Source organism: Piliocolobus tephrosceles, chromosome 17 (genome assembly GCF_002776525.5).
Source record: "Piliocolobus tephrosceles isolate RC106 chromosome 17, ASM277652v3, whole genome shotgun sequence".
Taxonomy (NCBI): Eukaryota; Metazoa; Chordata; class Mammalia; order Primates; family Cercopithecidae; genus Piliocolobus; species Piliocolobus tephrosceles.
The window spans coordinates 43,076,581-43,104,007 of NC_045450.1; the positions used below are offsets into that span (position 1 = coordinate 43,076,581).

A 27,427-nucleotide genomic window follows, 5' to 3' on the forward strand; every position below is an offset into this window, starting at 1 on the left:
CTAGTATTACTCTTGTAGAATGTTCCCCATTCTGATTTTGTCTGCTTGTTTTCTCTTGGTGTCATTTAACCTTTTTCAAATCCCCTTCCCTCACCTCCATATTTCCTGCAAAATTGGGTCTGGAGGCTTGATTTGATTAAGGTTGAATATTTTGGCAAGAATACTTTGTAGGTGATTTTGAATACATTATACTGCATGATATCTATAGGTATATCATGTCAGGTTGTCCTACTGTTAATATGTTAGGTTCCATCACTTGCATATGGTGGTGACCCCCAGGCCTCTCCATTGTAAAAATGTACATTTTCTTCCTTGTGATTTTCATGAACTTGTGGGGTGATACTAGGAAAAATATGAAATGCTGCAAAAATTCATGTCATCCTTGTGCAGGGACCATGTTAATCATCTTGGCATCCTTCTAATTTTAGTTTGTGCTATGGAAGCACGTTCTGCCCTGGCTCTCATGGATTTGTAACGGTAATTGGTTCTTTGCCTGATGCATGTGGCAAGTCAATATGCTAAGGCAGAAGAGAAAGAGGTTTAATCATAAGGCCGCCAAATAATAAGACAGGAGAAAATCCCAAATCTGTCTCCCTGAGGAGTTTGGGGCTAGGGATGTTAAGGGTTTTGGAATGGGCCAAAGTGTGAAGATGGTTGATTGGTCAGCAAGTCCAGGGTGACGTCATGGGACAGGGAGATAAAGAAACTATATCTGTACATTGATTTGGTTTCTCTGTGGGATCTTTAAAATGGTTGACATCAGCTACTCCGCTAGAATTAAGGATTGGCTTAAGCCATTCTTACACAAAACCTCTATGATTCTAACATCAGAAATCCCATTTATAGAAACAATGAGGATACAAATGGTCAATATCTAGTGCTACATGAATTTTGGTTACAAGAAAGTGGGTCAAATTGCAGCCTGACTAATGCTTAATTATAACTATATTTCTGCCCAGAATTCTTGTTAACCGTGTGAGGACAGCTTCAAATACAGCTCTTCCATCTCTTGTGCCAGCCCCTGCTCCTGCTCCAGATGTCTGTTGACTTAGGCTTAGAATATCCCTAAACTGCTCTCACTTCCTTGGTGGTCATTTTTCCTACTTTTGGTTAAGCCGTGTTCGTCTTTGCTCCAGATTTGTTGTCAATCAGATTTCACCTGCTCTCTATCCTCCAGAAATTCCTGTATCCTTCTGGTCTTCTGGTGACCCTCTTTATTGTGTTCATGTGTTTTTGTGGGTTTCATGTGTACGTAGGAAATACTCACAGAGAGACAGAATGTGTTGTGTAAGGAGATTTGAGGCAGGAAGTAGGGAGGTAGTGTATGTGCTGTGTTCAGTCAGACATCTCTGGCCAACCTTTGCTCTTGGGAAACTATATCCCAGGGCAGAAATGAGGAAGTGTCATGCGTATCAAATCATTACATCGTATCCCATAAATATATACCATTATTATTTGTCAATTAAAAAATTTTAAAAGGGCCAGGTGCAGTGGCTCATGCCTATAATCCCAGCACTTTGGGAAGCCAAGGTGGGTGGATCATTTGAGGTCAGGAGTTCAAGAACAGCCTGGCCAACATGGTGAAACCCTGTCTCTACTAAAAATACAAAAAAAATCAGCTCGTGGTGACATACACCTGTAGTCCCAGCTACTTGGGAGGCTGAGGCAGAAGAATTGCTTGAACCTGGGAGGCAGAGGTTGCAGTGAGCAAAGATTGCACCTCTGCACTCCAAACTTGGTGATGGAGTGAGACTCTGTCTCGAAAAAAAATTAAAAAATAAATTTAATTTAATTTAATTTAAAAAAATCAGAGGATAAAGATAGAAAGCAGGTTGTTGTGGATTGTATTATGTTTTCCCCAAATTCATAATTTGAAGCCCTAATTCCCAATGACTATATTTGGAGACAGCATCCTTAAAAAGGTAATTAAGGTTAAATGACATCATAAGGGCGGAGCCCTAATCCAACGTGACTGGTGTCTTATAAGAAGAGAAAGAGGGCCGGGCACGGTGGCTCAAGCCTGTAATCCCAGCACTTTGGGAGGCCGAGACGGGCGGATCATGAGGTCAGGAGATCGAGACCATCCTGGCTAACACGGCTAACTCGGTGAAACCCCGTCTCTACTAAAAATACAAAAAACTAGCTGGGCGAGGTGGCGGGCGCCTGTTGTCACAGCTACTCCGGAGGCTGAGGCAGGAGAATGGCATAAACCCGGGAGGCGGAGCTTGCAGTGAGCTGAGATCCGGCCACTGCACTCCAGCTCAGGTGACAGAGCAAGCCTCCGTCTCAAAAAAAAAAAAAAAAAAAAAAAAAAAAAAAAAAAAAAGAGAAAGAGACACCATGGATGAGCATGCACAGAGGAAAGGCCACGTGAGGACAGAGCTAGAAGGTGGCCATCTGCAAGCCAAGGTGAGAGGCCTCACCAGAAATCAACCCTGTGGACACCTTGATATTGGGCTTCCAGCCTCCAGAACTGTGAGAAAACTAATTTCTGTTATTAAGCCACTCAATCTGTGATACGTTGTTATGACTCTAGCAGACTAATACACATAACATGAAAGACGTGACCTCAGGGAAGTGACTTATCCAGGTTTTAGAATTTATTCTGTAACCACTGGGAAGCCATTTGGGTCATAAGCAGCGGGGTAACGGGATCAGAACTTGGAAGTAGGAAGATCACTATCGGAGTAGTCCAAAGCAACTCCGGAGTGAGGAGACAGTAGAGGCAGGGACACCAACTAGGAGGCATTTTAAGCGTATGGGTGAGAAATGATGACGGCTTGAACAAAGACAGTTGGGCCAATAATACAATAACAAGAAGGTAAAGTCAGCAGAATTTGTTGACTGGTTGGATGTGGGGAGGTAAGAAAGTAAGAAATACCAAATTCTTCCCAGGCTCCTGAATTGCATCTAGTAATTGAAATGAACATTTATTTGTTCATTGCAGGTAGTAACTGCAATGAACATTTATTTGTTTTCTACCCAACGTCCTTCTTCCTAAGAGCTTCCAGGCTGTCACTCAACACGACCTCCCAATCTCTCTTGTACAGCCCATGTGCTTTGGAGAAACTGAACTCTATCTTGGCTTTAGAGGTGGGCCTGGACTGACCTACATTAATTAGCACATTCCATGGCTCTCACTGTAGTTTTTGGTTCAAGAGTGACAATGTGATCTAAACCTGCCAATCAGTGAATGCTAGAACTCTTGATTGGAATATCAGGACTGAAGTGCCCTTTCCCACTTGACAAGATCAGGGAGGTGGATAGACCTGACTTACTTGAAAACCATCTTGTGACTCCAGGCCCCAGGAAAATGGGCCATAGACTGGAGCTGACCATAGCAGACCAAAGCAAGGATAGATCCCCAGTGGTATCCTCAGGCTATTGGATCAACCAACCATGAAGTCCTTGACTCTCCTGTTATAAAGCCTAGAAACCCCCTTATTCTTTAAGCCAGTTCAAATTGGATTTTTATGTTACTTGCCATATAAAGATACAGGTTAATTGCCACTTTAGTACAGTAGGCAGCACATCAGTCTCATAAAGATACAGGTCGTTGGGTAGATGGTGGTGCCATTAACCAGGAAATGCAAAGCAAAAAGAGGTACTGGTTTGAAAGGAGAGATGCTTTGTCCTGAACTTGCACAATCCCACATCTTTGCTTGATGTTGATCCCTGGGCCTGGAAAGTCCTACTCATAATCTAAGGCCCTATTCTGATGGCCCTTCCTCTAGAACAGTGTAAACCCTTCTTATATCCAGTTGAGAATTCACCATGCCTTCTGAACCTGTGTACGTTTTGGACATGGCTCTATCATTGCTTTTCTTTTTTTAAATCTTGCTCTGTTGCCCAGGCTGAAGTGCAGTGGTGTGGCATGTTCACAGCTCATTGCAGCCTCAACCTCCTGGGTTCAAGTAGTCCTCCCACCTCAACCTCCTGAGTAGCTGCTACTATAGGCATGCATCACCACACTCAGATAATTTTTTTTAAAAATATTTTTATAGATGGGATCTTGCTGTGTTGCCCAGGTTGGTCTCAAACGCCTGGGCTCAAGTGATCCTTCTGCCTCAGCCTCCCAAAGTTCTGGGATTACAGGCATGAGCCACTACACCCACCTATTATTGCTTTTATCACCTCATGTTACCATGTTCTCCTCTGGGTGCTGACTGATCTCCCTGACAGTCAAGAACACATCGTACTCATCTTTGCATACAGGTTTGCAGCCCCAATGCATCTAATAGGCACCTAAACATCTTGATGAGTAAATGAAAGCTGCTTCACCCATTTTCTTTTCAAGCTAATGAACCTGCTCACCGCCCCACTCATTTGGACTGAGAGAAACTGGCTATCAGACTAGGGAATAAATTACTTATCAAGTTACCAGAAAAATCTGAAAATATAGGAATGGTAGGAAAGGGTAATTTTATGGGATTGAAAACACAGAAAAAGAAAACTTGAATTAACAAGTTACCTCTATAATAATGATGCGATGTGTTTACATCTGTTGGCTTTAGTAGCCACAGCCAACAGTTTTCCACAGTGGTTGGACCATTTTACACTTCTGTGAGGAGGTTCCACTTGATTCACAGCCTTGCCAACGCTTTTCTGTCCTTTTCATTTTAGCCATTCTGGTGGGTGGTATTGCATTTGGGTTTTAATTTACATTGTCTTCATGACTACTGAAATTGGAAACATTTTTATGAGTTAATTTTCTCTGATCTTTTTTTCTCAGCTTTTTATTATGAAAATCTTCACCCACAGAAAAGTTGAAAGGCTGGCATAATGAACATGCATATACTTAGTACCTAGATTCAAACAGTTGTTAGCTTTTTGCTATATTTGCTTCGTGTATGTGTGTGTGTATATATAATTGTTTTGCTGAACCATTGTAAAGTAAGTTGCAATCATAATGACACTTGACCTATATACCAGTATCTCCTACAAATTGACATTTTTCTATATAACAATAAAACTATGATCATATCTAACACGATTGATATGGTTTGGCTCTATGTCCCCACCCAAATCTCATCGTGAATTGTAATCCCCATATGTTGAAGGAGGGAGGTGATTGGATCATGGGGTGGTTTCCCCCATGCTGTTCTCGTGATAGTGAGTGAGTTCTCGCAAGATATGATGGTTTGAAAAGTGATAGTTTTTTCTACTCTCTTCTCCCTTCTGCCAACTTGTTAAGAAGGTGACTGCTTCCCCTTCTGCCATGATTGTAAGTTTCCTGAGGCCTCCTCAGCCATGCAGAACTGTGAGTCAATTAAATCTCTTTCCTTTATAAATTATCCAGTCTCAGGGAAGTTCTTTATGGAAGTGCAAAAACAGACTAATACGCAATTAACAACAATTTCGTAAAAATATTGTGTAGTGGTCTGTGTGCAAGTCTCCTCAGTTGTCCGCAAAGTACCCGTAATCTACTTTTTTGAACTATAAGCCAATCAAGGCCAAATCCTTGCAATAGATTATTATAGCACTTTAAACAGACACCCCCACCCCATTTTCCCCATCCCTCATCCATGACATTGAGTTTTTGGAGAGCCAAATTCTGTTCTAGAAGTCTATATGAAGATTTTTTTTTTTTTTTTTTTTTTTTTTTTTGAGATGGAGTCTCTCTGTCACCCAGGTTGGAGTGCAGTGGCGCAATCTGGGCTCACTGCAAGCTCTGCCTCCCAGGTTCACGCCATTCTCCTCCCTCAGCCTCCCAAGTAGCTGGGACTACAGGCGCCCACCACCATGCCCAGCTAATGTTTTGTATGTTTAGTAGAGACGGGGTTTCACCATGTTAGCCAGGATGGTCTCAATCTCCTGACTTCATGATCCGCCCACCTCAGCCTCCCAAAGTGCTGGGATTACAGGCGTGAGCCACCATGCCCGGCCAAGTCTATATAAAGATTTAAGAAAAAAAAACACTCCAAAACTTCATTGACCTCAAACGATTATTTTATTATATTTTACGATTTTGTCAATTGTGAATTCAGGCAGAGCCCAGTCAAGCAATTCCTCTTTTTCGCATGACATTGACAAGGTCTCTTGGTGGTATCCACTTGTCATATGGATATGGTCTGGAGGCTCCAAGATGGCTTCTGCACACTCATGTCTGAGACCTTGGTTGGGATGGCAGGCAGGCTGTGATTAGCTGGGACTGCCCACCAGAGCATGTCCATGTTGCCTCCCTGGCTAGCATGGTCTCAGAATGGTCAGTTTCCTTACATCCTGACTCCTGGCTCTGAGGAGGAGTGTTTTGGGGAACAGAACAGGAGCTCCGTTGCCTTTTATGAGCCAGTATCGGGAGTCACACAGCATCACTTACATCAGGCTCTGTTGTTGCTCTCATTATGCTCTGTGACAAAGCCCACCCAGATTCAAAGAATTTGCAGCTGTGTTTTTGATTTTTGGGTTTTTTGTTGTTGTTTTTCTGTCACCCAGGCTGGAACACAATGGCACAATCACAGTTCACTGCAACCTCAACCTTCTGGGGTCAGGCGATCCTCCCACCTCAGCCTCCCAAGTAGCTGGGACTACAGGCACACACACCACCATGCCTGGCTAATTTTTGGATTTTTTGTAGAGGCAGGATCTCACCATGTTGCCCAGGCTGGTCTCGAACTCCAGGGCTCAAGCAATCCTCCCACCTCTGCCTCACAAAGTGCCAGGATTATTAGGCATGAGCCACCATATCCAGCCTGTTTTTAAAACTGCCATGGTCGGCCGGGCGCGGTGGCTCAAGCCTGTAATCCCAGCATTTTGGGAGGCCGAGGCGGGCAGATCACGAGATCAGGAGATCCAGACCATCCTGGCTAACACGGTGAAACCCTGTCTCTACTAAAAAATACAAAAAAAACTAGCCGGGCGAAGTGGCAGGCGCCTGTAGTCCCAGCTACTCGGGAGGCTGAGGCAGGAGAATGGCGTAAACCCGGGAGGCGGAGCTTGCAGTGAGCCGAGATTCGGCCACTGCACTCCAGCCTGGGCGACAGAGCGAGACTCCGTCTCCAAAAAAAAAACGAAAAAACAAAAAAAAACTGCCATGGTCTGCCCTCTGGCCACAAATAATTTCCCTTTCTCTCACATGCAAAACATGTACCCCTTTCCAAGACTCCGCCAAAGTCTCATCCCATTGTGACATCAGGCCGGACTCTTTGAAGTCTGCCCTTCTTGGGCTCCCTGTGAAGCTGCTGTGCAACTACACCCTCAGGAGCCCTCCAAGCATTGCTGTCTAGCTGAGAGGTGCTAGGAGGCATGCCCTTTAGATTCTTAGCTCTTTGTGTAACTAAGAGAGCACAAAGCACCATCCTACATCTTTCTGAGGTCATTACAAGGGTCTTAGAGTTATGGATTCCCTGAGACAATATTTTACAAGCATTGCCCTTGTAAAAATACTCCACAATCTGATTTTGTCCGCTTGTTTCCTCTTGGTGACATTGAACTTCTCAAATCCCCCTCCCTTACCTTCATATTCCTTGTAAAATTAGGTTTTGATGCTTAATTGGATTCAGGTTAAATATTTAGGCACAAATACTTCATAGGTGATTCAGTATACATACTGCATGATATCTATAGGTACATCATGTCAGGTCATCCTGTATTAACAGGTTAGGTCTCATCATTTTCATAGAGTGGCAACCCCAGATCTCTCCATTGTAAAAATGTACATGTTCATCTTTGTGATCTTTGTGATTTGCATGGAATGTGTGGGGTGGTACTATGAAAAATGCAAAATGTCTCACAATTCATGTCATTCTAGTACAGGGGCTGTTCTAATCATCATGGTATCCTTCCCATTTTAGTTTGTACCATGGAATCAAGTCCTGACCTGGCTCTTGTGAATACAGCTCTTCCATCTCTTGTGCCAGCACCTGCTCCTGCTCCAGGTGTCTGTTGCCTAAGCCGGGAATATCCCTAAACTAGCTCTCACTTCCTTGGTAGTTATTTGCCTACCTTTGGTTAAGCTGTGTTTGTCTTTGCTCCAGGTTTGCTGTCAGTTGGATCCTGTCTGCTTTCTATCCTCCAGGAGTTCCCATATCCTTCCGGTCTTCTGGTGGCCCTCTTTATTGTGTTCCTGTTTTTGTGGATTTCATATGTACATATCAAATGCCCACTGAGAGACAGAATGTATTGTGTAAGGAGATTTGAGGCAGCAAGTAGGGAGATAGTGTGTGTGCTTGTGTTCAGTCAGATGTCTCTAGCCAACCTTTGCTCTTGGGAAACTATATCTCAGGGCAATGATGAAGGAATATCATATGTATCAAGTCATCACATTGTACTATACATATATATGTATGTGTGTATATATATATCATTATTATTTACCAATTAAAAATTCAAAAATAAACTTTAAAAAAGTTTCAGAACATGAAGATAGAGACCAGATTGTTATGGACTGTGTTTTGTGTCACCTCAACACTTGCAGTTTGAAGCCCTAACCTTTAATGTGACTAAATTTGGAGACAGAGTGCTTCAAAATGGTAATTAAAGTTAAATGAGATCCTAAGGGTGGAGCTCCAATCCAATATGACTGGTGTCTTATAAGAAGAGAAAGACTCCAAGGATGCATGTACACAGAGGAATAGCCATGTGAGCACATAGCGAGATGACAGCCATCTGCATGCAACGAGAGAGGCCTCGGAGAAACCAGCCCTGCCTGATGAAGTTGAATTAACAGGTACCTCTCTTATAATGATGCAATAGCTTCTTCTTTGCAAGTTAAGAGGGACACACACACACGCACATACATGCACATACAATATCTCTCAATATATAAGACGGGTTAACAATTTCTGTTAGTGCTGCTGAAGACTGTGGGAAGAATCTAAAATTGGTGCTACCCACACACAAGGTCGCATCATGCCCATCAATTTATTTTGATCTCATGGAAGGCGTTTTGGAGCAGTGCTCAAGAAATAGCTCAACCAAAAGAACATCTAAATTATGTAAAAATGAACTCCAATGGTTCAGATCTATTAATCTTACGTAGTAAGATTTCAAACGTGATACTGTAATTCTAAAACACAAATAACTATAATAATTTGATCTCATAGGAGATAAATTCTACCTAATTTTTTGCAGGAAAAATTTGGAGAACAATACTTTATCACCTTCAAATATATTTGGTAACTGGAACTGAAGGGGAGACAAGTGTGGCCAAGCCTAGACCAAGGATGATCATCAATAATGACAGCTATTTAACAGATGATCATCAATGACAGCCATTTGACAAATGTTCATGGAGTGCTTGCTATGTCCCAGGTATTCTCTGAGGTGCTGAGGACGCAGCACTAAACAAACATGAATAATGATGATAAGAAAGACATTTATTGAGCTCTTATTGTGGGCTAGGCCCTGAGCTCAGTGCTTTGTATACAGCTGACCCTTGAATAACATGGGTTGGTTTGAACTGCGTGAGTCCCCACTTATACGTGAAGCTTTTTTCAATAAAAGTTATACCATGGGCTGGGCATGGTGGCTCACGCCTGTAATCCCAACACTTTGGGAAGCCAAGGTGGGTGGATCACAAGGTTAGGAGTTCAAGACCAGCCTTACCAAAGTGGCAAAACCTCATCTCTACTAAAAATACAAAAACTAGCCAGGTGTGGCAGCCTGTGCCTGTAATCCCAGCTACCCAGGAGGCTGAGGCCAGAGAATCACTTGAACCCAGAAGGCGGAGGTTACAGTGAGCCGAAGTCGTGTCACTGCACTCCAGCCTGGGCAACAGAGCGAGACTCCACCTCCAAAAAAAAAAAAAAAAAAATGTATGCCTTGTGTGTCTGACTCTCCTACCTCCCCTTGCAAGTCCTCCACTTCTTCCACCTGGGCTACCCCTGAGATAGCAAGACCAGCCCTTCCTCTTCCTCCTCCTCCTCAGTCTACACAACATGAAGATGACAAGGATGAAGGCCTTTATCGTGACTCACTTCCACTCAATGAATAGTAAATGTATTTTCTCTTCCTTATGGTTTTCTTAACATTTTCTTTTATTTGGCTTACTTTATTATAAGAATACAGTGTATAATACATATAATACGCAAAATATCTGTTAACTGTTCAATAAGGCTTCTGTATATAATACATATAACATGTAAAATATCTGTTATCAACTGTTATCAATAAGGCTTCTGGTCAACAGCAGACTAGTAGTAGCTAAGTTTTTGGGAAGTCAAAAGTTATGTGTAAGCCAGTGGCTCACACCTATAATCCCAGCACTTTGGGAGGCTGAGGTAGGAGGATTGCTTGAGGTCAGGAGTTCGAGACCAGCCTGGGCAACATAGCAAGATCTCACCTCAATAAAAATTTTAAAAATAATTTTTTAAATTTAAAATGTTATATGTAGATTTTTGACTGTGTAGGGGTCAGTGCCCTGACCTTCTCATTGTTCGAGGGCCAACTGGGTATTAGCTTATTTGTCCTACCTGCACCACAACTCCGTGAGCTACTATCATTATCTCCATTTTACAGACACAGAAGCTTCTGCGAGGTAACTCACCCAAGGTTACAAAGCCAATTAAAGTAGTAAAAATTGGATCCTACCCAGGCCTGTTGGCTTCCTGAAGTAACACAGCAATTGACTAGAAATGGCTGCTGAAAATGCTTCATAGGTAGGGAACTAGGCCATTTAAAATTGTATTTGCTTAAGCATTCCTTTTTTACAGTTGATATAAAGGTAAAATTCAGTACAGTTCCACCAAAACTCAACAAAATCTACATTACTGGAGCCCAATCAATGAACTTTCATCATGATATTAATGACTTAAGCTCATGGATCTACAGAATTATATTGTGACTAGCATGTACCTTGGCAAACAATTTTTTTTTTTTTTTTTTTTTTGAGACAGAGTCTCCCTCTGTCCCCCCGGCTGGAGTGCAGTGGCACAATCTCGGCTCACTGCAACCTCCACCTGCCAAGTTCTAGCAATTATCCTGCCTCAGCCTCCCAAGTAGCTGGGACTATAGGTGTGCACCACCATGCCTGGCTAAGTGTTTGTATTTTTAGTAGAGATGGGGTTTCACCGGGCTGGCCAGGCTGATCTCGAACTCCTGACCTCGTGATCCGCCCGCCTCGGCCTCCCGAAGGCTGGAATTACAGGCATAAGCCACCGCGACCGGCCCAGCAAATTATTTTTTAACCACTTTAACTTAGTATTTTCAGTGTTTTACTGCTACATTTTGTAACCACTGTAATATCTACATATCATCTGTACTATTATTTACTTAAAACTTTTACTTGATGTTTTAAAGGAAATTTAATATTACTGCTCTAAATAAAGAGACACTAAATCACTCAATAAATACTTACAAAGTGCCCAATACACACTAGGCAGCAGTGATATAGCATTGAAAAAGAAACTAAAAAAATCCCCATCCTCATGGAGCTAATGTTCTATTAGGGGTAACAGACAATAAACTAGATAAATGGCCGGGCATGGTGATTCATGCCTGTAATGCCAACACTTTGAGAGGCCTAGGCAGGCAGATCACTTGAGTTCAGGAGTTCAAGACCAGCCTGGCCAACATGTGAAACCCCGTCTCTACTAAAAATACAAAAGTTAGCTGGGTGTGGTGGCAGATGCCTGTAATCCCAGCTACTCAGGAGGCTGAGGCAGGAGAATCACTTGAAACCGGGAGGTGGAGGTTGCAGTGAGCAGAGATTGTGCGTTGCACTCCAGCCTGGGCAACAAGAGCAAAACTCCTTCTCAAAAGAAAAATAACAAAGTAAAATAAACAAGATAAGTAAAATATATAGTTAGAGACTGATCAGTGCTGAAGGGAAAGGTGGGTGTCAGTCCATTCTGTGCAGCTGTAACAGAATAGCTGAGACTTGGTAATTTCTAAATAACAGAAATTTATTCTCTCATAATTCTGGAGGCTGGGAAGTCCAAGATCAAGGCACCAGCATCTGATGAGGGCCTTCTTGCTGTCCTCACATGGTGGAAGTCAGAAGGGCCAACAGGGGGACAAATTCTGTGTTCTCACATGGCATGTGTAGAGAGAGAACCCACTCCCCCAACCCCTTTTTATAATGGCATTAATCCATTCTTGAGGGTAGAACCCTCATGATCTAAACACTTCCCATTATACCTCACATCCCAACATCGTTGTATTGGGGATTATGTTTCCAACGCATGAATTTTGCGGGATATTGTCAAACCACAGCGAGGGATATCAAGTGTGTAAGTTAAAACTGTTGTTAAATAGTTAAAATTTTAGATAGGGTGGCCAGGGAAGACCTCATCGCGACAGTGACTTTTGAGTAAAGACCTGAAAGGGACAAGCCATGTGAAAATCCAAGAGAAACACAATTCAGGTAGCAGAACAGACAATGCAAAGCACTGAGGATCAAGTGTGTCTGGGATGCTTAAGGAACAACAGGGAGGTCATGGGCAGAAGAAAGGAGACTAGAGAGCTAATGCAAAAATTCAAGAAAGAGGTGATGGTGACTTAAACCAGAATGATGAGAAATGGTCAGATTCTAGAAATATGAATGTTAAGTCAACATTTGCAGATGGGCCAGTTAGCTGATGGGCCACTACAAAGTGTAAGGGTTAGGAGAGCAGATCAAGCAAAACCCCAAAATTTTGGCCTGAGCAGACAACTGGAAGGATGGTGCCCAATACATTTCTTTTTTCTTTCTTTTTCTTTCAATGAACCATGTGTACAGTTTTTCATATTTCTCCTTTTTCTCCCCACCCCCAGATTTGCATTTCTGTCACTTGCACCACAACCTCCTCACTCAATGAAAGAAATTTAGAAAGCACTGGGATTCAAAAGAACAGATGTAAAGGTTGCTTGAGGTTTTGCTCATCTAAAGCCTGTGTGTTCTTTGGAGGCTGTGACTTTTGAGGGCAAGTCATAAAAGCTAAAGCAGCCCCTGCCCTGTTCACCAAAACACTTGTTCTAAGTTATAAAACACTGCAGTTCTATGATTCTGAAATCTTGAAAGGATTATAATGAAAAAAGTACTCTATTTTCAAGGATCCAGCAGACATTTTTCAGAATACTGAAATTTTGTATATTGTAAATATACCAAATATACTCTGGATATTATCAGTATCAGCTTTCTCAGAGAACAGAAATACTACTGGCTCTTAGGATTTAAGCTGTTAACACATATCTGTGCTTGAAAACCACATGCCACTTTTGTCAAATGAATTGATGCAGTTCAGCATCATAAGCTGAAATATTCGTTAATTTCACCTTTTTCTGATTTATTCACTTGTTCATTAGTTCAACAAAAGGATAGTTTAAATAGAGTAACAGTATACACACAATGATAGTTTCATGATAAGCCAAGACATTAAATAAGACAAATAAGGCAATCTGATGTTATGTTAAACATTAGCCTGTTACTTTATTATTAAAATAATAGTGGTATTTGAGTTTGGAGCCAGTATTCTAGTCTTTGTACGAAGATAATGCCTTTCTTTGGCATCAATAAATCAGTATGCATCTATCTTAATTATATCAGCATAAAAAATAGCTTACTGTCCTTGGCAGTAAATAACATTGCCTTCAATTAGCCAAATTATATTTCTATCTCAAACTACATCCAGTACCATATATCCATGTCATCAGAGAAATTTTAATTATCACTGCAGATTGTGTTTATTTTTACATTGGACTGTATCACAAACCGAACATTTAAAATATGAAAAAGGAAAAAACCTTCATATAACTGCCTCTCAACGTGCCTCCTCTCTAAAGCTTCTAGGCTGCTTTCTCCATTGGGCTGCAGACCTTCCTGTCTAGTAGCTCCTGGACACCATGTGTCCCAAACTGAATTCATCCTTTCCCTCCAACTGCCCCTATTCCTGTGTTCTGTGTATCTATCCATGACATGTCCATCCACCTGCTCAACCAGGTTCAAAACTTGAATCTCTGACTACTCTCTATACTTCACTTCCTATATCCAATTGGTTGCCAAATACTGCCCATTGAACAGCTTCCAAGTATCTAATCTCTCTCTCTTCTTTATCTACTGCTGGAATTCTCTTCCTGAAGCTCGGATTTATGTTATTATTTGCCCCCAAACCTTGCATTTTCCTCCCATTTTCTATGGAATGGCCTAACTCCTTAGAAATGTACCAAGACTTTCCAGAGTTTGACCATGCCTTTCCACCCCACTGTACCTTGTTTTCGTTGTCCTCTGAATTTCATTTATAAAGGTGACTGGGTGATGACAATCAATGAATTAGTGGCCAATGCCTTTGAAAGTTTTATGGTTCTTAAGAGAAGGGACTGTGCCTATGACCACACGAGAAAGTATTAGGGTCAATGAGGAAGTAGAGGGAGCAAGGAGAAAGCCCAGAGCCTTTATTGCCGTGGGAAGCAATGGGCAAGGCAGGGAAGGGAAGTCTGAGCAAGCTTAGGATTGAATAGTTTGAATAATGTTGGCGAGCTCTGGGATATAGGGGTGAATTTTAGTTGTCTGGTACTTGGCCATGGGGTGATTTATTACAGTGACTTGGGGCAGGGAAAATATTGGTGTGTGAGATGGATAAAGGTGGTGTGGGGATATAGGCTTGGGTTGGTTGGTTTGTATATGAAAGGGGTGTTCACAAGCAAGTTGTTTGCTATCTCTAGGAATTAGCTAACTCTGGAGGGGCAATTCTTCCCCAGGTCCCCAAGACCCCAAGATGTTAACGCATCATAAAATACAGAAAACAGAAACTAAAATCCATGATTAATACACACCTCACTTCCCACACACCCTTTACTCCCAACTCCAGTAGCCACAGAAATGCTGTTCTAGATGAAGTAAGTTCTGTAGTGCATCTCTCAACAATCTGCTACCACCCATAGCCCTGGCTGAGGACAGTCATCAAACCTGATACTATGCGACCATGGTCCTTCCCCTGGTCACTGGATAGTGATCGCACCCAACACAGGCACCCCCATCTATAGGGTGGCTGGCGATCTGTGACCATTGTGGCCTGCCTGGACCAATCGATAAACTGGACCAATTGGATTTCCATTTTTAGGGATTTAAATTCAGAGCCACAAAAGGAGATTGTCAGTTGATGATGAGCTAGGACACCCTGAAGTACACTCACAACCTTTGCAAGCCATGTGCAGTCTAGTGCTCCACCCCTCTACCCACCCCAACCAACTCCCACCAAAATACTAACCAAATACAACACACTGGTTCATCATCCAGACTATAATAACTCGCTGGGGATAGTGCTGGAAGTTTTTGTTTAACATTTCTTTCAAATCCAAGATTAACGGAGTTGCACAGTGAAAAAAACTGTAGGAAAGAGTTGGACTTAGGCCTGGAGTGAAGGGCACAAGATGCCTTTATTTTAAACCCCTAAAAGTGTTGCAAAGTGTTTTTAATTTCATATAAATATTTAAGGATCACATGAACACAATCCAGTACAAATGGGTCCAGGAGCTTCAGCGAGCGTTCCAGCTTCTTCATAACGTTCCCCTACTGGGCAACAAGCGGAGGGAAGAGAACTTCCGGCGCCCCCACCTACCGCTCCCCTGCCCTGTACAGCTGCTCTAAATCTGCAGACTTGGTCGATTGTTTCTGCCTGGGCGGTACCGTCCGAATCGACTGCTCCTGTCTGACGCGTCCTTGGGCGCGGGAAACGAGTTTCAATCCACTTTCCTGACCCCAACCATACTGCCCAGTGTCCGCCTCCCTGTCTTGTACACCCCTAACTCCCTGAGGCTCCTCGGAATCACGCGAGTGGAAGCGGAGAAGTTCAAGTGGCCGCCATGTCGGAGGCTTATTTCCGAGTGGAGTCGGGTGCGCTGGGGCCTGAGGAGAACTTTCTTTCTTTGGACGACATCCTGATGTCCCACGAGAAGCTGCCGGTACGCACGGAGACCGCCCTGCCTCGCCTTGGCGCTTTCTTCCTGGAGCGGAGCGCAGGCGCCGAGACTGACAACGCCGTCCCACAGGTGAGCCTTTGGGTGCGGGGTCCCGCCCGGAAAGACTTCAGCTCCCGGCGGGCCTCGCGGCCCTGGGACGCCGCGTCGGGGTGCGCTGCCCCCTGGGATTTGTAGTTTTCGTGAAGCCAGGGCCGAAGGCGCTAACGACTTCTTCCTGGAAACTCTGCAGGGGTCCCGTCGCGCTCAGGGTGCTCTCCAGACTTGTTGTTCGCCATCTGTGGTGAAACTACATTTATCCTAGGTCGCCAAGCAGCCTCCAACATTGATTTCATTTTTGAAACTGTCCAAATTCGTTAGTGTCTTTCCCCCTACCACCCCCTGCAACGTGTGTTGAATGCTTGAAGATTGGCTCCAGCTGAATACTTCAGAATTAGAGTTCTGATTATGTTTGCCTTAAAACAGCTTTGGGCTCTGTAAGAGCATGTGATAAGCGGGAACCCCAAGTTGCTAGATTCATGCCTGCATAATGATGACAGGATCAGCACCCACTTACTGAGGGCTTACTTAGTGCCAGCATGGATGGGTGTGGGGAGTAAGCTTTTCCCTTTAATCGTTCAACAGCCAGAAACTTTGGGTCACTTGGCCAGGAGCTTCAGTTAGTGGTGAGCTGGGATTCGGAACCAAAGGTCGTATAGCTTCAAATATAAAACTGTCCCAGGAACAGGGCTTGTAATGGTTATGTTGGATTTCCTGTTTCACCTATTTTGTTTAGAACGATGTTTTTTGTTTGGTCTGTTTGTTTCAAATTAACTTTTATCAAAGTAATACATAACCAACGTTTTAAAAGTCAAATAGGCCAGGCGCGGTGGCTCACTCCTGTAATTCCAGCACTTTGGGAGGCCGAGGCTAGCGGATCACGAGGTCAAGAAATCAAGACCATCCTGGCCAACATGGTGAAACCCCATCTCTACTAAAAATACAAAAATTAGCTGATTGTGGTGGCGAGTAGTTCCAGCTACTCGGAGGCTGAGGCAGGAGAATTGCTTGAACCCAGGAGGCAGAGTTTTCAGTGAGCTGAAATTGTGCCATTGCACTCCAGCCTGGCTACAGAGCAAGACTCCATCTCGAGTCAAATAGTACCAAAAGATTTATAAGAAAAAATAACAGGCCCTGCCTTGCTTTTCCCACTTCCCCCTCCAAGTCCACAGGGCTCATGTACCTTTTTTAGTGGTGTCTTAAGATTCATCTCTGTATTTCTAAATAATTTTCTTAAACTTACCTTGTTGGGTTGTTTTTTGTTGTTGTTGTTGTTTGGATGTAGACATTATCTGTTGACTTTGTATCCTAGCAAATGAGGATTTCGTTCCCATAAACACTGGTAAACATGGCGCTATGCTGCCCATACTTTATTCATATTTCCTTAGTTTTTAGTTAATGTCCTTTTTCTGTTTCAGGATTCCACCTAGGGTACCACATTGCATTTAGTAGACATGTTTCCTTAGCCTCCTGACAGTTAATCAGACCTCCTTGTTCTAATGACGTTGACGGTTTTGTGGAGTGGTGGTCAGGTATTTTGTAAAATGTTCCTCAATTGGAAATCTTTGGTTTTGGGGTAGTTTTGTTTTTGGTTTTGGTTTTTTTGGTTTTTTGACAGAGTTGCCCTGTCATCCAGGCTGGAGTGCAGTGGCATAATCTCAGCTCACTACAGCCTCTTCCACCTCCTGGGTTCAAGCGATTCTCCTGCCTCAGCCTCCCAAGTAGCTGGGATTACAGGTGCCCACCATCACACCCAGCTAATTTTTGTATTTTTAGTAGAGCCAGGGTTTCACCAGGTTGCCCAGGCTGGGCTGGAACTCCTGACTTCAAGTGATCCACCCACCTCAGCCTCCCAAAGTGCTGGGATTACAGGTGTGAGCCACCTCGCGCAGCCACCTTTGTTTTTGTTTTTATTCTTTTTTCTCAGGATTAGACTTGGTTATCAGCTTTAGGGAGGAAGACCACAGAGGCAAAATGCCATTTTCATCACATATTAAGGGTACCTACCATCAACAGGACTTTTTACTGTTCATTTGAACCTTGGCAGAGGTAATGTCCATGAGGTTGCTCCACGTTTTCATACTGTGCTCTGGACGGAAGTCATTATCACTCACTGAAGGAGGAGGGAGTCATGTTCCACTTCTTTTGAGTGCAGTGTCTCCATTAATACTTTAGAATCCTTCTGCATGGGAGATTTGTGTAGGAAGGTTTGTATGACATTTAATTTCATTTATAGAATTATTCAGACTTTATTTCTTCTTGTGTTCATTTTGGTATATTGGTTTTTAACTAAAAATTTGACCATATTATCTTTTTTTTTTTTTTTTTTTTGAGACAGGGTCTTGCTCTGTTGCCCAGGCTGGAGTGCAGTGGTGTGATATGGCTCACTGCAGCCTTGACCTCCCAGGCTCAAGTGATTGTCACACCTCAGCCACCTATGTGGCTGGGATTGCAGGCGCATGCCACCATGCCCAGCTAATTTTTTTTTTTTTTTGAGACGGAGTCTTCACTGTGTCGCCCAGGCTGCAGTGCAGTGACCGGATCTCAGCTCATTGCAAGCTCTGCCTCCCGGGTTTACGCCATTCTCCTGCCTCAGCCTCCTGAGTAGCTGGGTAGTTTTTTGTGTTTTTTAGTAGAGACGGGGTTTCACCGTGTTAGCCAGGGTGGTCTCGATCTCCTGACCTCGTGATCCGCCCGTCTTGGCCTCCCAAAGTGCTGGGATTACAGGCTTGAGTCACTGCACCCGGCCGCCCAGCTAATTTTTGTATCTTTTTTTTTTTTTTTTGGTCTAAATTTTCAATGGTATCAGTACAATGTTCAGAATTTCCTTTACTATCTTTTTAATGTCAGTAGGATTACAGTGGTGCCCTTATTTTATTTTTAATATTAATAAGTTGTGTTCTCCCTTTCTTGATTACCCTTGCCAGGAGTCTATCAATTTTTTTATTCTTTTAAAAGAACTAACTTAGGACTCTGTTAGTTTTCTCTTTTGTACCTTATTTTAGGTCATTCAGTTCTTAATTCTTCTACTTTATTTGGGTTTAATTTTCTATTATTCCCCACCACAAACACACCCACATTTTGAGATGGAAACTTAGATCATTAATTTTTCAGTCTATTTTTATACATTCATAGCGATACATTTCTTTTAAGTACAACTTTAATTGCATTTCATAAGTTTTGGTGTGTTATATTTTCATTATCAATGAACTAAAATACTTTTTAGGCCAGGCACGGTGGCTCACACCTATAAACCCAACACTGGGAGGTGGAGGCAGGAGGATCACTTGAGCCCAGGAGTTCGAGACCAGCCTAGGCAACATAGTGAGTCCCCATCTCTACAAAAAATAAAAATAAAAAAAGCCAGGCACGGTAGCACACACCTGTGGTCCCAGCTACTCAGGAGGCTGAGGCAAGAGGACCATTTAAGCCTTGGAGGGTCAGTACTGCAGTGAGCCATGATCACACCACTGCACTCCAGCCTAGGTGACAGAGCAAGATAATGTCTCAAAAAAAAAAATAAAAATTTTAAAAAACTGTTTAATTTCTATTGTGATTTCTTTTTTGACCCATAGGTATTTACAAGACTAGTGCTTAATTTCAAACATTTTGAGATTTGGTCATTTACCATTTTTGTTTTTTATTTCTAGCTTAATTCCACTGTGGCCAGAAAACATAGTCTGCATGATTTCAGTCTTTTGAAAGTTGCTGAGACTTGATCTATGGCAAAGCATAAGACTAATTTAACCATTCTGTGTGGACTTGAAAAGATGTCTATGTGAAGTCATGGTGTCCAATAAATAATCTGTATGTGTGAATTAGCTCATTTCTTAATTGTTTTGTTGAGATATTCTCTATCCTTGCGATTTTTTTTTTCTATTTTTTTTTTTTAATCCTGAAAAACATGTGGACCAGGCATAGTGGCTCCTGCCTGTAACCCTAGCACTTTGGGAGGTGGAGGTGGGAGGATCACTTGAGGCCAGGAGTTTGAGATCAGCCTAGGCAACATAGCAGGACCCTCTCTCTAGGAAAAATTGAAAAATTAGCTGAGTGTGGTGGCACATGCCTCTAGTCCCACCTACTCAGGAGACTGAGTCAGGAGGATTACTTGAGCCTAGAAGACCATTGCACTCCAGCCTGGGTGACAGAACAAGACCCCATCTCTAAAAAAAAAAAAAAAAAAAAAATTAAAAAAATGTTAAAGTCTCTCACTATGATTATGGGTTTGTCTGTTTATCCTTCTGTTAATTTAGACAAATATTAATTTTCTGGTAGATATAATGACCCTTTTATTGTTGTCACATGTCCCTCTTTATCTCTAGTAATGTTCCTGTCTTTTGATTAGTGTTTACATGACATTTTTTCATCCTATTTTTAATTTTTCTGTGTCTTCATATTTAAGGTATGTCTCTTTTTAAGCAGCATGTAGTTGGGTTTTGGTTTTTATTCAGTGTGCTGATTTTTAATTGGTATATTTAATCCATTTACATTTAATTTAATATTGACACATTTGTGTTCATTTTTACCTTCCTACTTTTTTCTTATGTCCCATCTGTTTTAGCTTTCTTTTTCTATCCTTTCTTGACTTCTTTTGCATTAATCAAATTTATTTTGCTATTCATTTACCTTTTTATTAGTTTATTTAGTTATATACTCTTCTTCTACTTTAGTGGCTACCTTAAATATATTACACAATCATTTTTGACTAAAAAGAATGTTATATAAGTTACTACTTTCACCACTTCACAGAAATGACTAGAATCTTAGAACACTTAAACCCATTTTGTCACTTGTGTTAATCATGATGTATTCTAATTTGACTCATTGAAAACCCTATAAAACAGTATTATTATATATCCACTTACATATTCTTTTCATTACTCTTTTTTGCTTTTTGCATTTCCATAGTTCTTTCTGGAATCATTTTCATTCTTTCTTCAGAATTCCCTTACTCTGGATCTTCTGGTGATAATTCTCAGTTTCTGTCTGTGTCACAGATCCCCAGAACCAACCCAGATTTCATGGTTCACTAAGAAGACTCAAAGGACTCAGCTCATGGTTAAGATTTATTACATCAAAAGGATATAAAGCAGAATCAGCAGAGGAAAAGGTTGCATGGAGTAAAGTCTGGAGGAGACCAGGCACAAGCTTCCAAGAGTCCTCTCCTAGTGGAGTCACACAGGACACACTTAAATTCTCCAGTAATTTGAATTCTGATAAAATGTGTGAAATACTGTTTACCAGGGAAGCTTGTTACAGACTCAGTCCCCAGGGTTTTATTGGAGGCTGTTCATGTGGCACTTTCTGTCCAGCACAGACCAAAATTCAGACTTCCAGAGGCAAAGCAGTTGTTCAACATGAATCGCCTTGTTTGCACAAACAGTTCAGGCACACTCTCATTGGTTCTGGGACGGGTGAGAATCCCTTTTCTGAAATCCAAGTTCCCAGATGCCAACCAAGGGCCAACCTTACAAGCAGGCCTTGCTAAGATAGCAGTCTCAGGCCTACTGTGTTAACTCTTTTCTGCATACTTTCTCTATGGAAATGCCTTTATTTCACCTTTACTTTTAAAGAATATTTTCACTGGGTATAAGGTTTTACACTCGCAGTTATTTTCTTTTAGCACGTTAAAAAAATCCATTTCCATTGTTTTGCGTCTTCCATAGTTTCTGTTAAGAAGTTGGCTTTTTTTTTTTTTTTTTTGAGATGGAGTCTCACTCTGTCACCCAGGCTGGAGTGCAATGGTGTGATCTCGGCTCACTGCGAACTCCACCTCCCGGATTCAAGTGAGCTTCCTGCCTCAGCCTCCCAAGTAGCTAGGATTATAGGCGCCCACCACTATGCCTGGCTAATTTTTGTATTTTTAGTAGAAACAGCGTTTCACCATGTTGGTCAGGCCCGTCTCTAACTCCTGAGCTCAGGTGATTTGCCTGCCTCAGCCTCCCAAAGTGTTGGGATTACAGGCATGAGCCACTGCGCCCGGCTAAGAAGTTGGCTTTAATTCTTAATGTTCCTTCTTTAAAGGCAGTGTGTTCCTCACTCCCATCTACAGCTGTTTTTAAGATTTTCTCTGTCTTTGGTCTCACAATTCAGGTAATATATGCCTAGTTGTGATTTTTATTAGTATTTATTCTATTAATACTTGTTATTCGTAATGTTCCTTGAATCTGTGGTTTGATATCTTTTTTTAATTTTGAATAATGTATAGCTATTATCTCTTCAGACATTTATTTTGCCTCAGTCTGTCCCTCCTCCCCATTAAAATACATGCATGTTGAAGTTTTTCTTTCTTTTACACCTTATTTCATACATCTCTTAGGCTCTTCTCTGTTTTTTCTCTAGATGCTTTAGTCTGAATATTTTCTATTGACCTTTTCTCCCATTCACAGTCCTCTCTTCATCCATATCCAGTCCAATAAACATGTTAAATTTGATTTAATCTATTGACTTGTTAGGTTTAATTATTATATTTTTCAGTTCTGGAATTTCCATTTGATTTTTAAATTTATCTTAAAGTTGGCGCCTAATTTCTCTGCTATTCAATGTCAAATAGAGGGCTTACATCCGTCCCTTCTGTCTCAGATCTTAGGCCCTCATGTCCTGGTGGTGTTGGCAGCCTTGAACTCAATGTTGGTCTGTCTAGTCCTGTGCAGTTTGCCAAAAGCTCTGCTTCCACATCCACAAAGCTGTTCCCATCTTTTTGCAACAGTTCTCCCTTGTGAGAGTTTTTGGCTTTTATTGCTTCACTCAATCCAGTTGTTTGCCTTTGATTTTTTTGGAGATTTATGACTCTTAATTTCTGGTCTGTCATGACCACCTTATCTTGTTTACTAATTCTGTTGAGGCTTTAAAAACTAGAGACATGTGTTCTGTCATCTCTGAAGCTGTGAAGTGGGATGGGAAGGGGCTGCCACCCCAGCTCAGGTTGATCCTATTTTTCTTTCTGACCCCTAGCACCCAATAGGGTCATTAGCACATAGCAGGCACTCGGCAATTGGATATTTAGAATAAATATTGAATATTCAAAGAAAAAGGAAATGTTTACTATAGTTCTGAAGTGTCTACGATTGGACAGTTTTTATTTGTGTTACTTAGAAGACTCTCTCATCCTACATTTTTGTTCTCCACCATGTTTTTGTTGTATAAGTCCATTTTCTCTCTCCATTCCATCATCACATAAAACTTCAGCCCACGCACTTCATTGCTTCAGGTCACGACCAGGTCTTCTGTGCTTGACGGCCACTCCCCCAGAGAGAAAAGATAGTATTGCTCAGGCGATGTGTATTTCCTTTTCGTCACACACATTTCCTATGTTATTTGTCTGTTTTTAAAATCTACATTCATGCATGCTGCAGGGTTCCAAGCTTGAACTCCCCTTGTGGCTGGCAAAAGGACTTTTTGACAACAAGCGACGGATCCTTTCTGTGGAACTCCCCAAGATCTACCAGGAGGGCTGGAGGACCGTGTTCAGTGCGGATGCCAATGTGGTGGACCTCCACAAAATGGGGCCCCATTTCTACGGGTTTGGCTCCCAACTCCTGCATTTTGACAGTCCCGAGAATGCAGACATTTCCCAGTCTCTGCTGCAGGCAAGTAATGGGTGTGAAAACCTGTGGTGCTGCACCTGTCTCAGGAGCCAGCCCAGATACTACTTTTACCCAGGACAGTGTATGACTTGTAAATTTAGTTTGTTATTCCAGGTCAGCCTACAGTTACACTGTCTTCCCATTATATATTATATATATACACATACACACACACTTTTTTTTAATATGACTTGTCTGCTACTACTCATATTTGCTTGCTACAAGTTGAGGCCAGCAGGAACTCTAGGAAATGAGAACAGGGTGATGATGGCCAGGTGTGGTGGCTCACACCTGTAATCCCAGCACTTTGGGAGGCCAAGGCGGGGGGATCACTGAGCCCAGGAGTTCAAGATCAACCTGGGCAATATAGTGAGATCCCATCTCTATTAAAAAGAAAAAAGACAAAAAAAGGGTGATGGTACATTACAGATGACAGACACTTAGATACACAGTTCCAGTCCTGGCCTGAGGGCTCCTGTTGGAAATACAAGAGTTATTGGGTTATTTGTTTCCTTCCTTTGTTCTGGGGTTAGGGCTTGGCCCTGCCATGAACTAGCAATATGACTTGGTCAAGCTACTTGACCTCTCTAGACATCAATTCACCTGTAAGAATTGATGGAGATGATAATAGTGCCAAAATTTTAGAGTTGTGGTAAAACTATATAACACCATGTAATAAACAATAACTCATATTGTTATTACTTTTCCAGGACAAAACAATGTTATACATCAGTTCCCATCCTTTATGGTATAACCTTATTTTAATTTTTCATAATTATTTTTTATTCTGTTACTGTTAGAAGAAACCATCATTTCTGTCTCTTGGGACAGAAGCATTTGCTACTAATGACTAATGATAGTGCTAATAAGACAATGCTAATAATGACAAAAGTTTCTCAGGGAGCTTGCTGTGTGCTAGCCATTTGCTAGGTGCATTACATGTATTCATTGGTTTTCTTAACAACTTACTGGATTTTCATAACAATCCACTTCACAGATGAGGAAATCGAGGCTTGGCAATGTGCAATAACTTACTTGGGTGCTAGAGGGAATTCAGACCTCCTTCTGAGTCCTACACATCATTCTTTCTTTTCATGCCATTTAAATGTTCTGAGATAAAATGGATATGACTTTGTGGGGTATGAGGTCAACCTTGACTTCTCTTACTCCCTTGTTTTCTAGACTTTTATTGGACGTTTTCGCCGCATCATGGACTCCTCACAGAATGCTTACAACGAAGACACTTCAGCCCTGGTAGGCAGGCTAGACGAGATGGAGAGAGGCTTATTTCAAACAGGGCAGAAAGGACTGAATGACTTTCAGTGTTGGGAGAAGGGGCAGGCTTCTCAGATCACAGCTTCCAACCTCGTTCAGAATTACAAAAAGAGAAAATTCACTGATATGGAAGACTGAAGGCCGGAAGAACACAGAATGGCTTCTTGTAGACGTATTCCTCTGTGTGTCCTTGATAGGAGCTGGCTGACCTTGTACAGAACCAGAATCTTGTCCCATTTCGTGGCTTATTTCCTGTGGCCATAGGGAATTATAGGGAGCTGGACATGCTGGAGGATGTGGGTGTCCCTGGCTCTGTGAGTCTTCCAGGACCGTCCCACCCTGCTGACACACAGCCCAGGCCCTTTAACCCAAAAACCCACGGCCAAGGAGAAATCAAAGTCCTTCCTAAATAAGAATCACTGCCATATAATATATCACAGTAGAGTTAGAGTTGAGACTGGGATTCCTTGTGTCTGGGAGTTTGGACAGCTCCAGATGTACAGTTTCACTAGCCACAAAGCACAAGTACAAACTGGGTCATCTTCGCCTGGTCACAAAATGTTCTCTCGATCTTATTTGCCTCATCTTCCTCATGGTTGTACAGAGGATAGCACCCCACCATGCTGGCCTGACGAAATATCTCCTGCTGCCTGCCTGCAGGGAGTTACCCCAGTTTCCAAAAACAGTCGCCCAGATAAAGGAGGAAAAGAGAAAGGCAGACGAACGGCATGGCTTTTACTAAAGAAAAGATATTGGCCTCATACTCTATACTCAGGGCTTAATGAACTGGAATCTGCGTAACTCAGCAGTCAGCCCGGAAGGGAAATGGTTAAACTGAGCTTATTTTTGCCTCAGAGCCTAAGAGCACCCGCACACTGATTCCACTCCCTGTCTAGAAAAGCTGTCAGGGAGTCATTGGGAATTGCAAAGTAGTTATTAAGGGGTGTTAACCAGCCTGCATTACATCTGGAAGTCAGGACTCTGTTGCTGACTGCAAAGGGCCCTGTTTTCGAAACCTAACATTGCAAGTGTAAGAGAACAAGAAGGCTCCATTGTGCTTTTTTTTCCTCTTCAGTAAATTTTGCAACCTTATTGCATAGAAGATCCCTGACCATTTACTGGAACCTGGTTAAGCAAGCACAAATCTCTTTTCCTGAAGATCAAGGATGCAACCTCAGGTTGAGAAAGAAACAGCATTACCTGGGCCCATTAGACCGTTCGCAGGGCTTCACTGCTTCCCCTCTGACACTCCACAACTAGCAAAAATTGTCTTTATCATTGGAGATTATAGAGGGATTTGGGTATCCAGATTGTGCAGATGCAAACTTAGATTGCCTTGATGCAAACTTAGAACCACAGAAATGCTTTTAAAATGCCTATTTTAAGATGGACTTGATGTTTTTATAATTTGATTTTAGTGCTAAATAAATGATGGACTTTGTACATGAATATGTTCTGTACAAGTACTCTTTCTGTCACTAGTACTACAGATAATCATCAAAGCTATCAGAATTTTGTCTTTGATCATATCTGACAGTAATGCACAAATAAATCCATGTTTCAGCAGATGCTCTTTTGCTCGTGTGGTACACATAAATAGCAGGTACGTTCTCTGTAGGAGGGTGCTGTGTCCTGGGAAGATGAGATTTCCGTTACTACCGCAGCATTTATATATAGCCAGGGCCCCAGAAACCATTCATAGAGCGAGAAAAGCATATTATTTAACTTTTGGCATCATTCTTTTCACACATAGCTTTATATTTAAAGTCAACCCTAAGTCTGCTGCCGTTTTTTCCTACTTCCTAAAAAAAAGAAATTCCTCGGGGGCCATGTGTCAGGAATATGTAGGTATTCATTTCCAAAATTTAGCCCCTATTTTATATTTCGAACAGATTATGTTACACGTAGCTTTGAACCCATTTTCAATTACAGATCTGCCTTCAGGCCTGTCGGACTACCCCTCTCCCCAGCAGCCCTCCAGTCAGTCGTTTGGATTTTTATTTGTTCTCTTCAAGAGGTAAATTAAAAAAAAAAAAAAAACAAACACAACAAATGGACTCAAATACCAAATTGCTCTCAAACTCCAGAGAGTAAATGTGTGCCCTTTGCCCTGAAGCACTCTGTTCCCACGTAACTGTGGCCTTATAGATAGAAGACTTCAGTATATGCAGGTTTTTCCCAGGGACAATGTGGGCTGCCAGGAGGAGTGGGGCAAGGCTCTGTCTCCTGCTGTTAGTGATTTCTGGATTTGGGTGGCTGTGGGCTGTCCATGGCTCTCCATCTCCACACTGATGGCTCCCAAATTCCTATCTCCAGCTCAGATCACTCCCTCCAGCTCCAGACTTGGATCCAACCCCCTGCTTGATGTTTCCACTTCCCCGCGGCCTGCTCCGCCTCTGATCTTCCCCATCTCCATCTTTTACAACTCCATCCTTCCCTATTGCTCAGAACAAAAACGCTATGTCCTCCCTGACCTTCCTTCTCTCACTCTCCATATCTTTTGGGTCTACCATCAAATCATTTGCAGCATCCGGCCACCTCCCCATCACCTCTGGTGCTGTCACTTGGGCCAGGCCCCTACCATTTCTTTCCTGGAGTTTTGGGGTCACCCCCTAACTGCGTCCCTGCATTCACCCTCCACTCCACCTACAGACTCTTCTTACCATAGCAGTCAGAGTGCTCTTGTTAAAAAG

The 27,427-nt window shown here is 42.3% G+C and overlaps 1 protein-coding gene and 2 pseudogenes across 1 annotated transcript; 1 reads left to right on the forward strand and 2 right to left on the reverse strand.

Moving 5' to 3' along the window:
- Positions 1 to 347: 347 nt before the first annotated feature.
- LOC111541494 lies at positions 348 to 446 on the reverse strand (annotated as a pseudogene).
- A 7,267-nt stretch (positions 447 to 7,713) lies between these two features.
- On the reverse strand, positions 7,714 to 7,813 carry LOC111541495 (annotated as a pseudogene).
- Positions 7,814 to 15,357: 7,544 nt separating this feature from the next.
- GINS3 (GINS complex subunit 3) lies at positions 15,358 to 26,300 on the forward strand. The gene is made up of 3 exons (XM_023210069.2): positions 15,358 to 15,906; positions 23,229 to 23,462; positions 24,642 to 26,300. The coding sequence occupies exons 1-3, from the start codon at positions 15,721 to 15,723 to the stop codon at positions 24,870 to 24,872; spliced, it is 651 nt and encodes a 216-aa protein (XP_023065837.1). The 5' UTR covers positions 15,358 to 15,720; the 3' UTR covers positions 24,873 to 26,300.
- Positions 26,301 to 27,427: the final 1,127 nt, after the last annotated feature.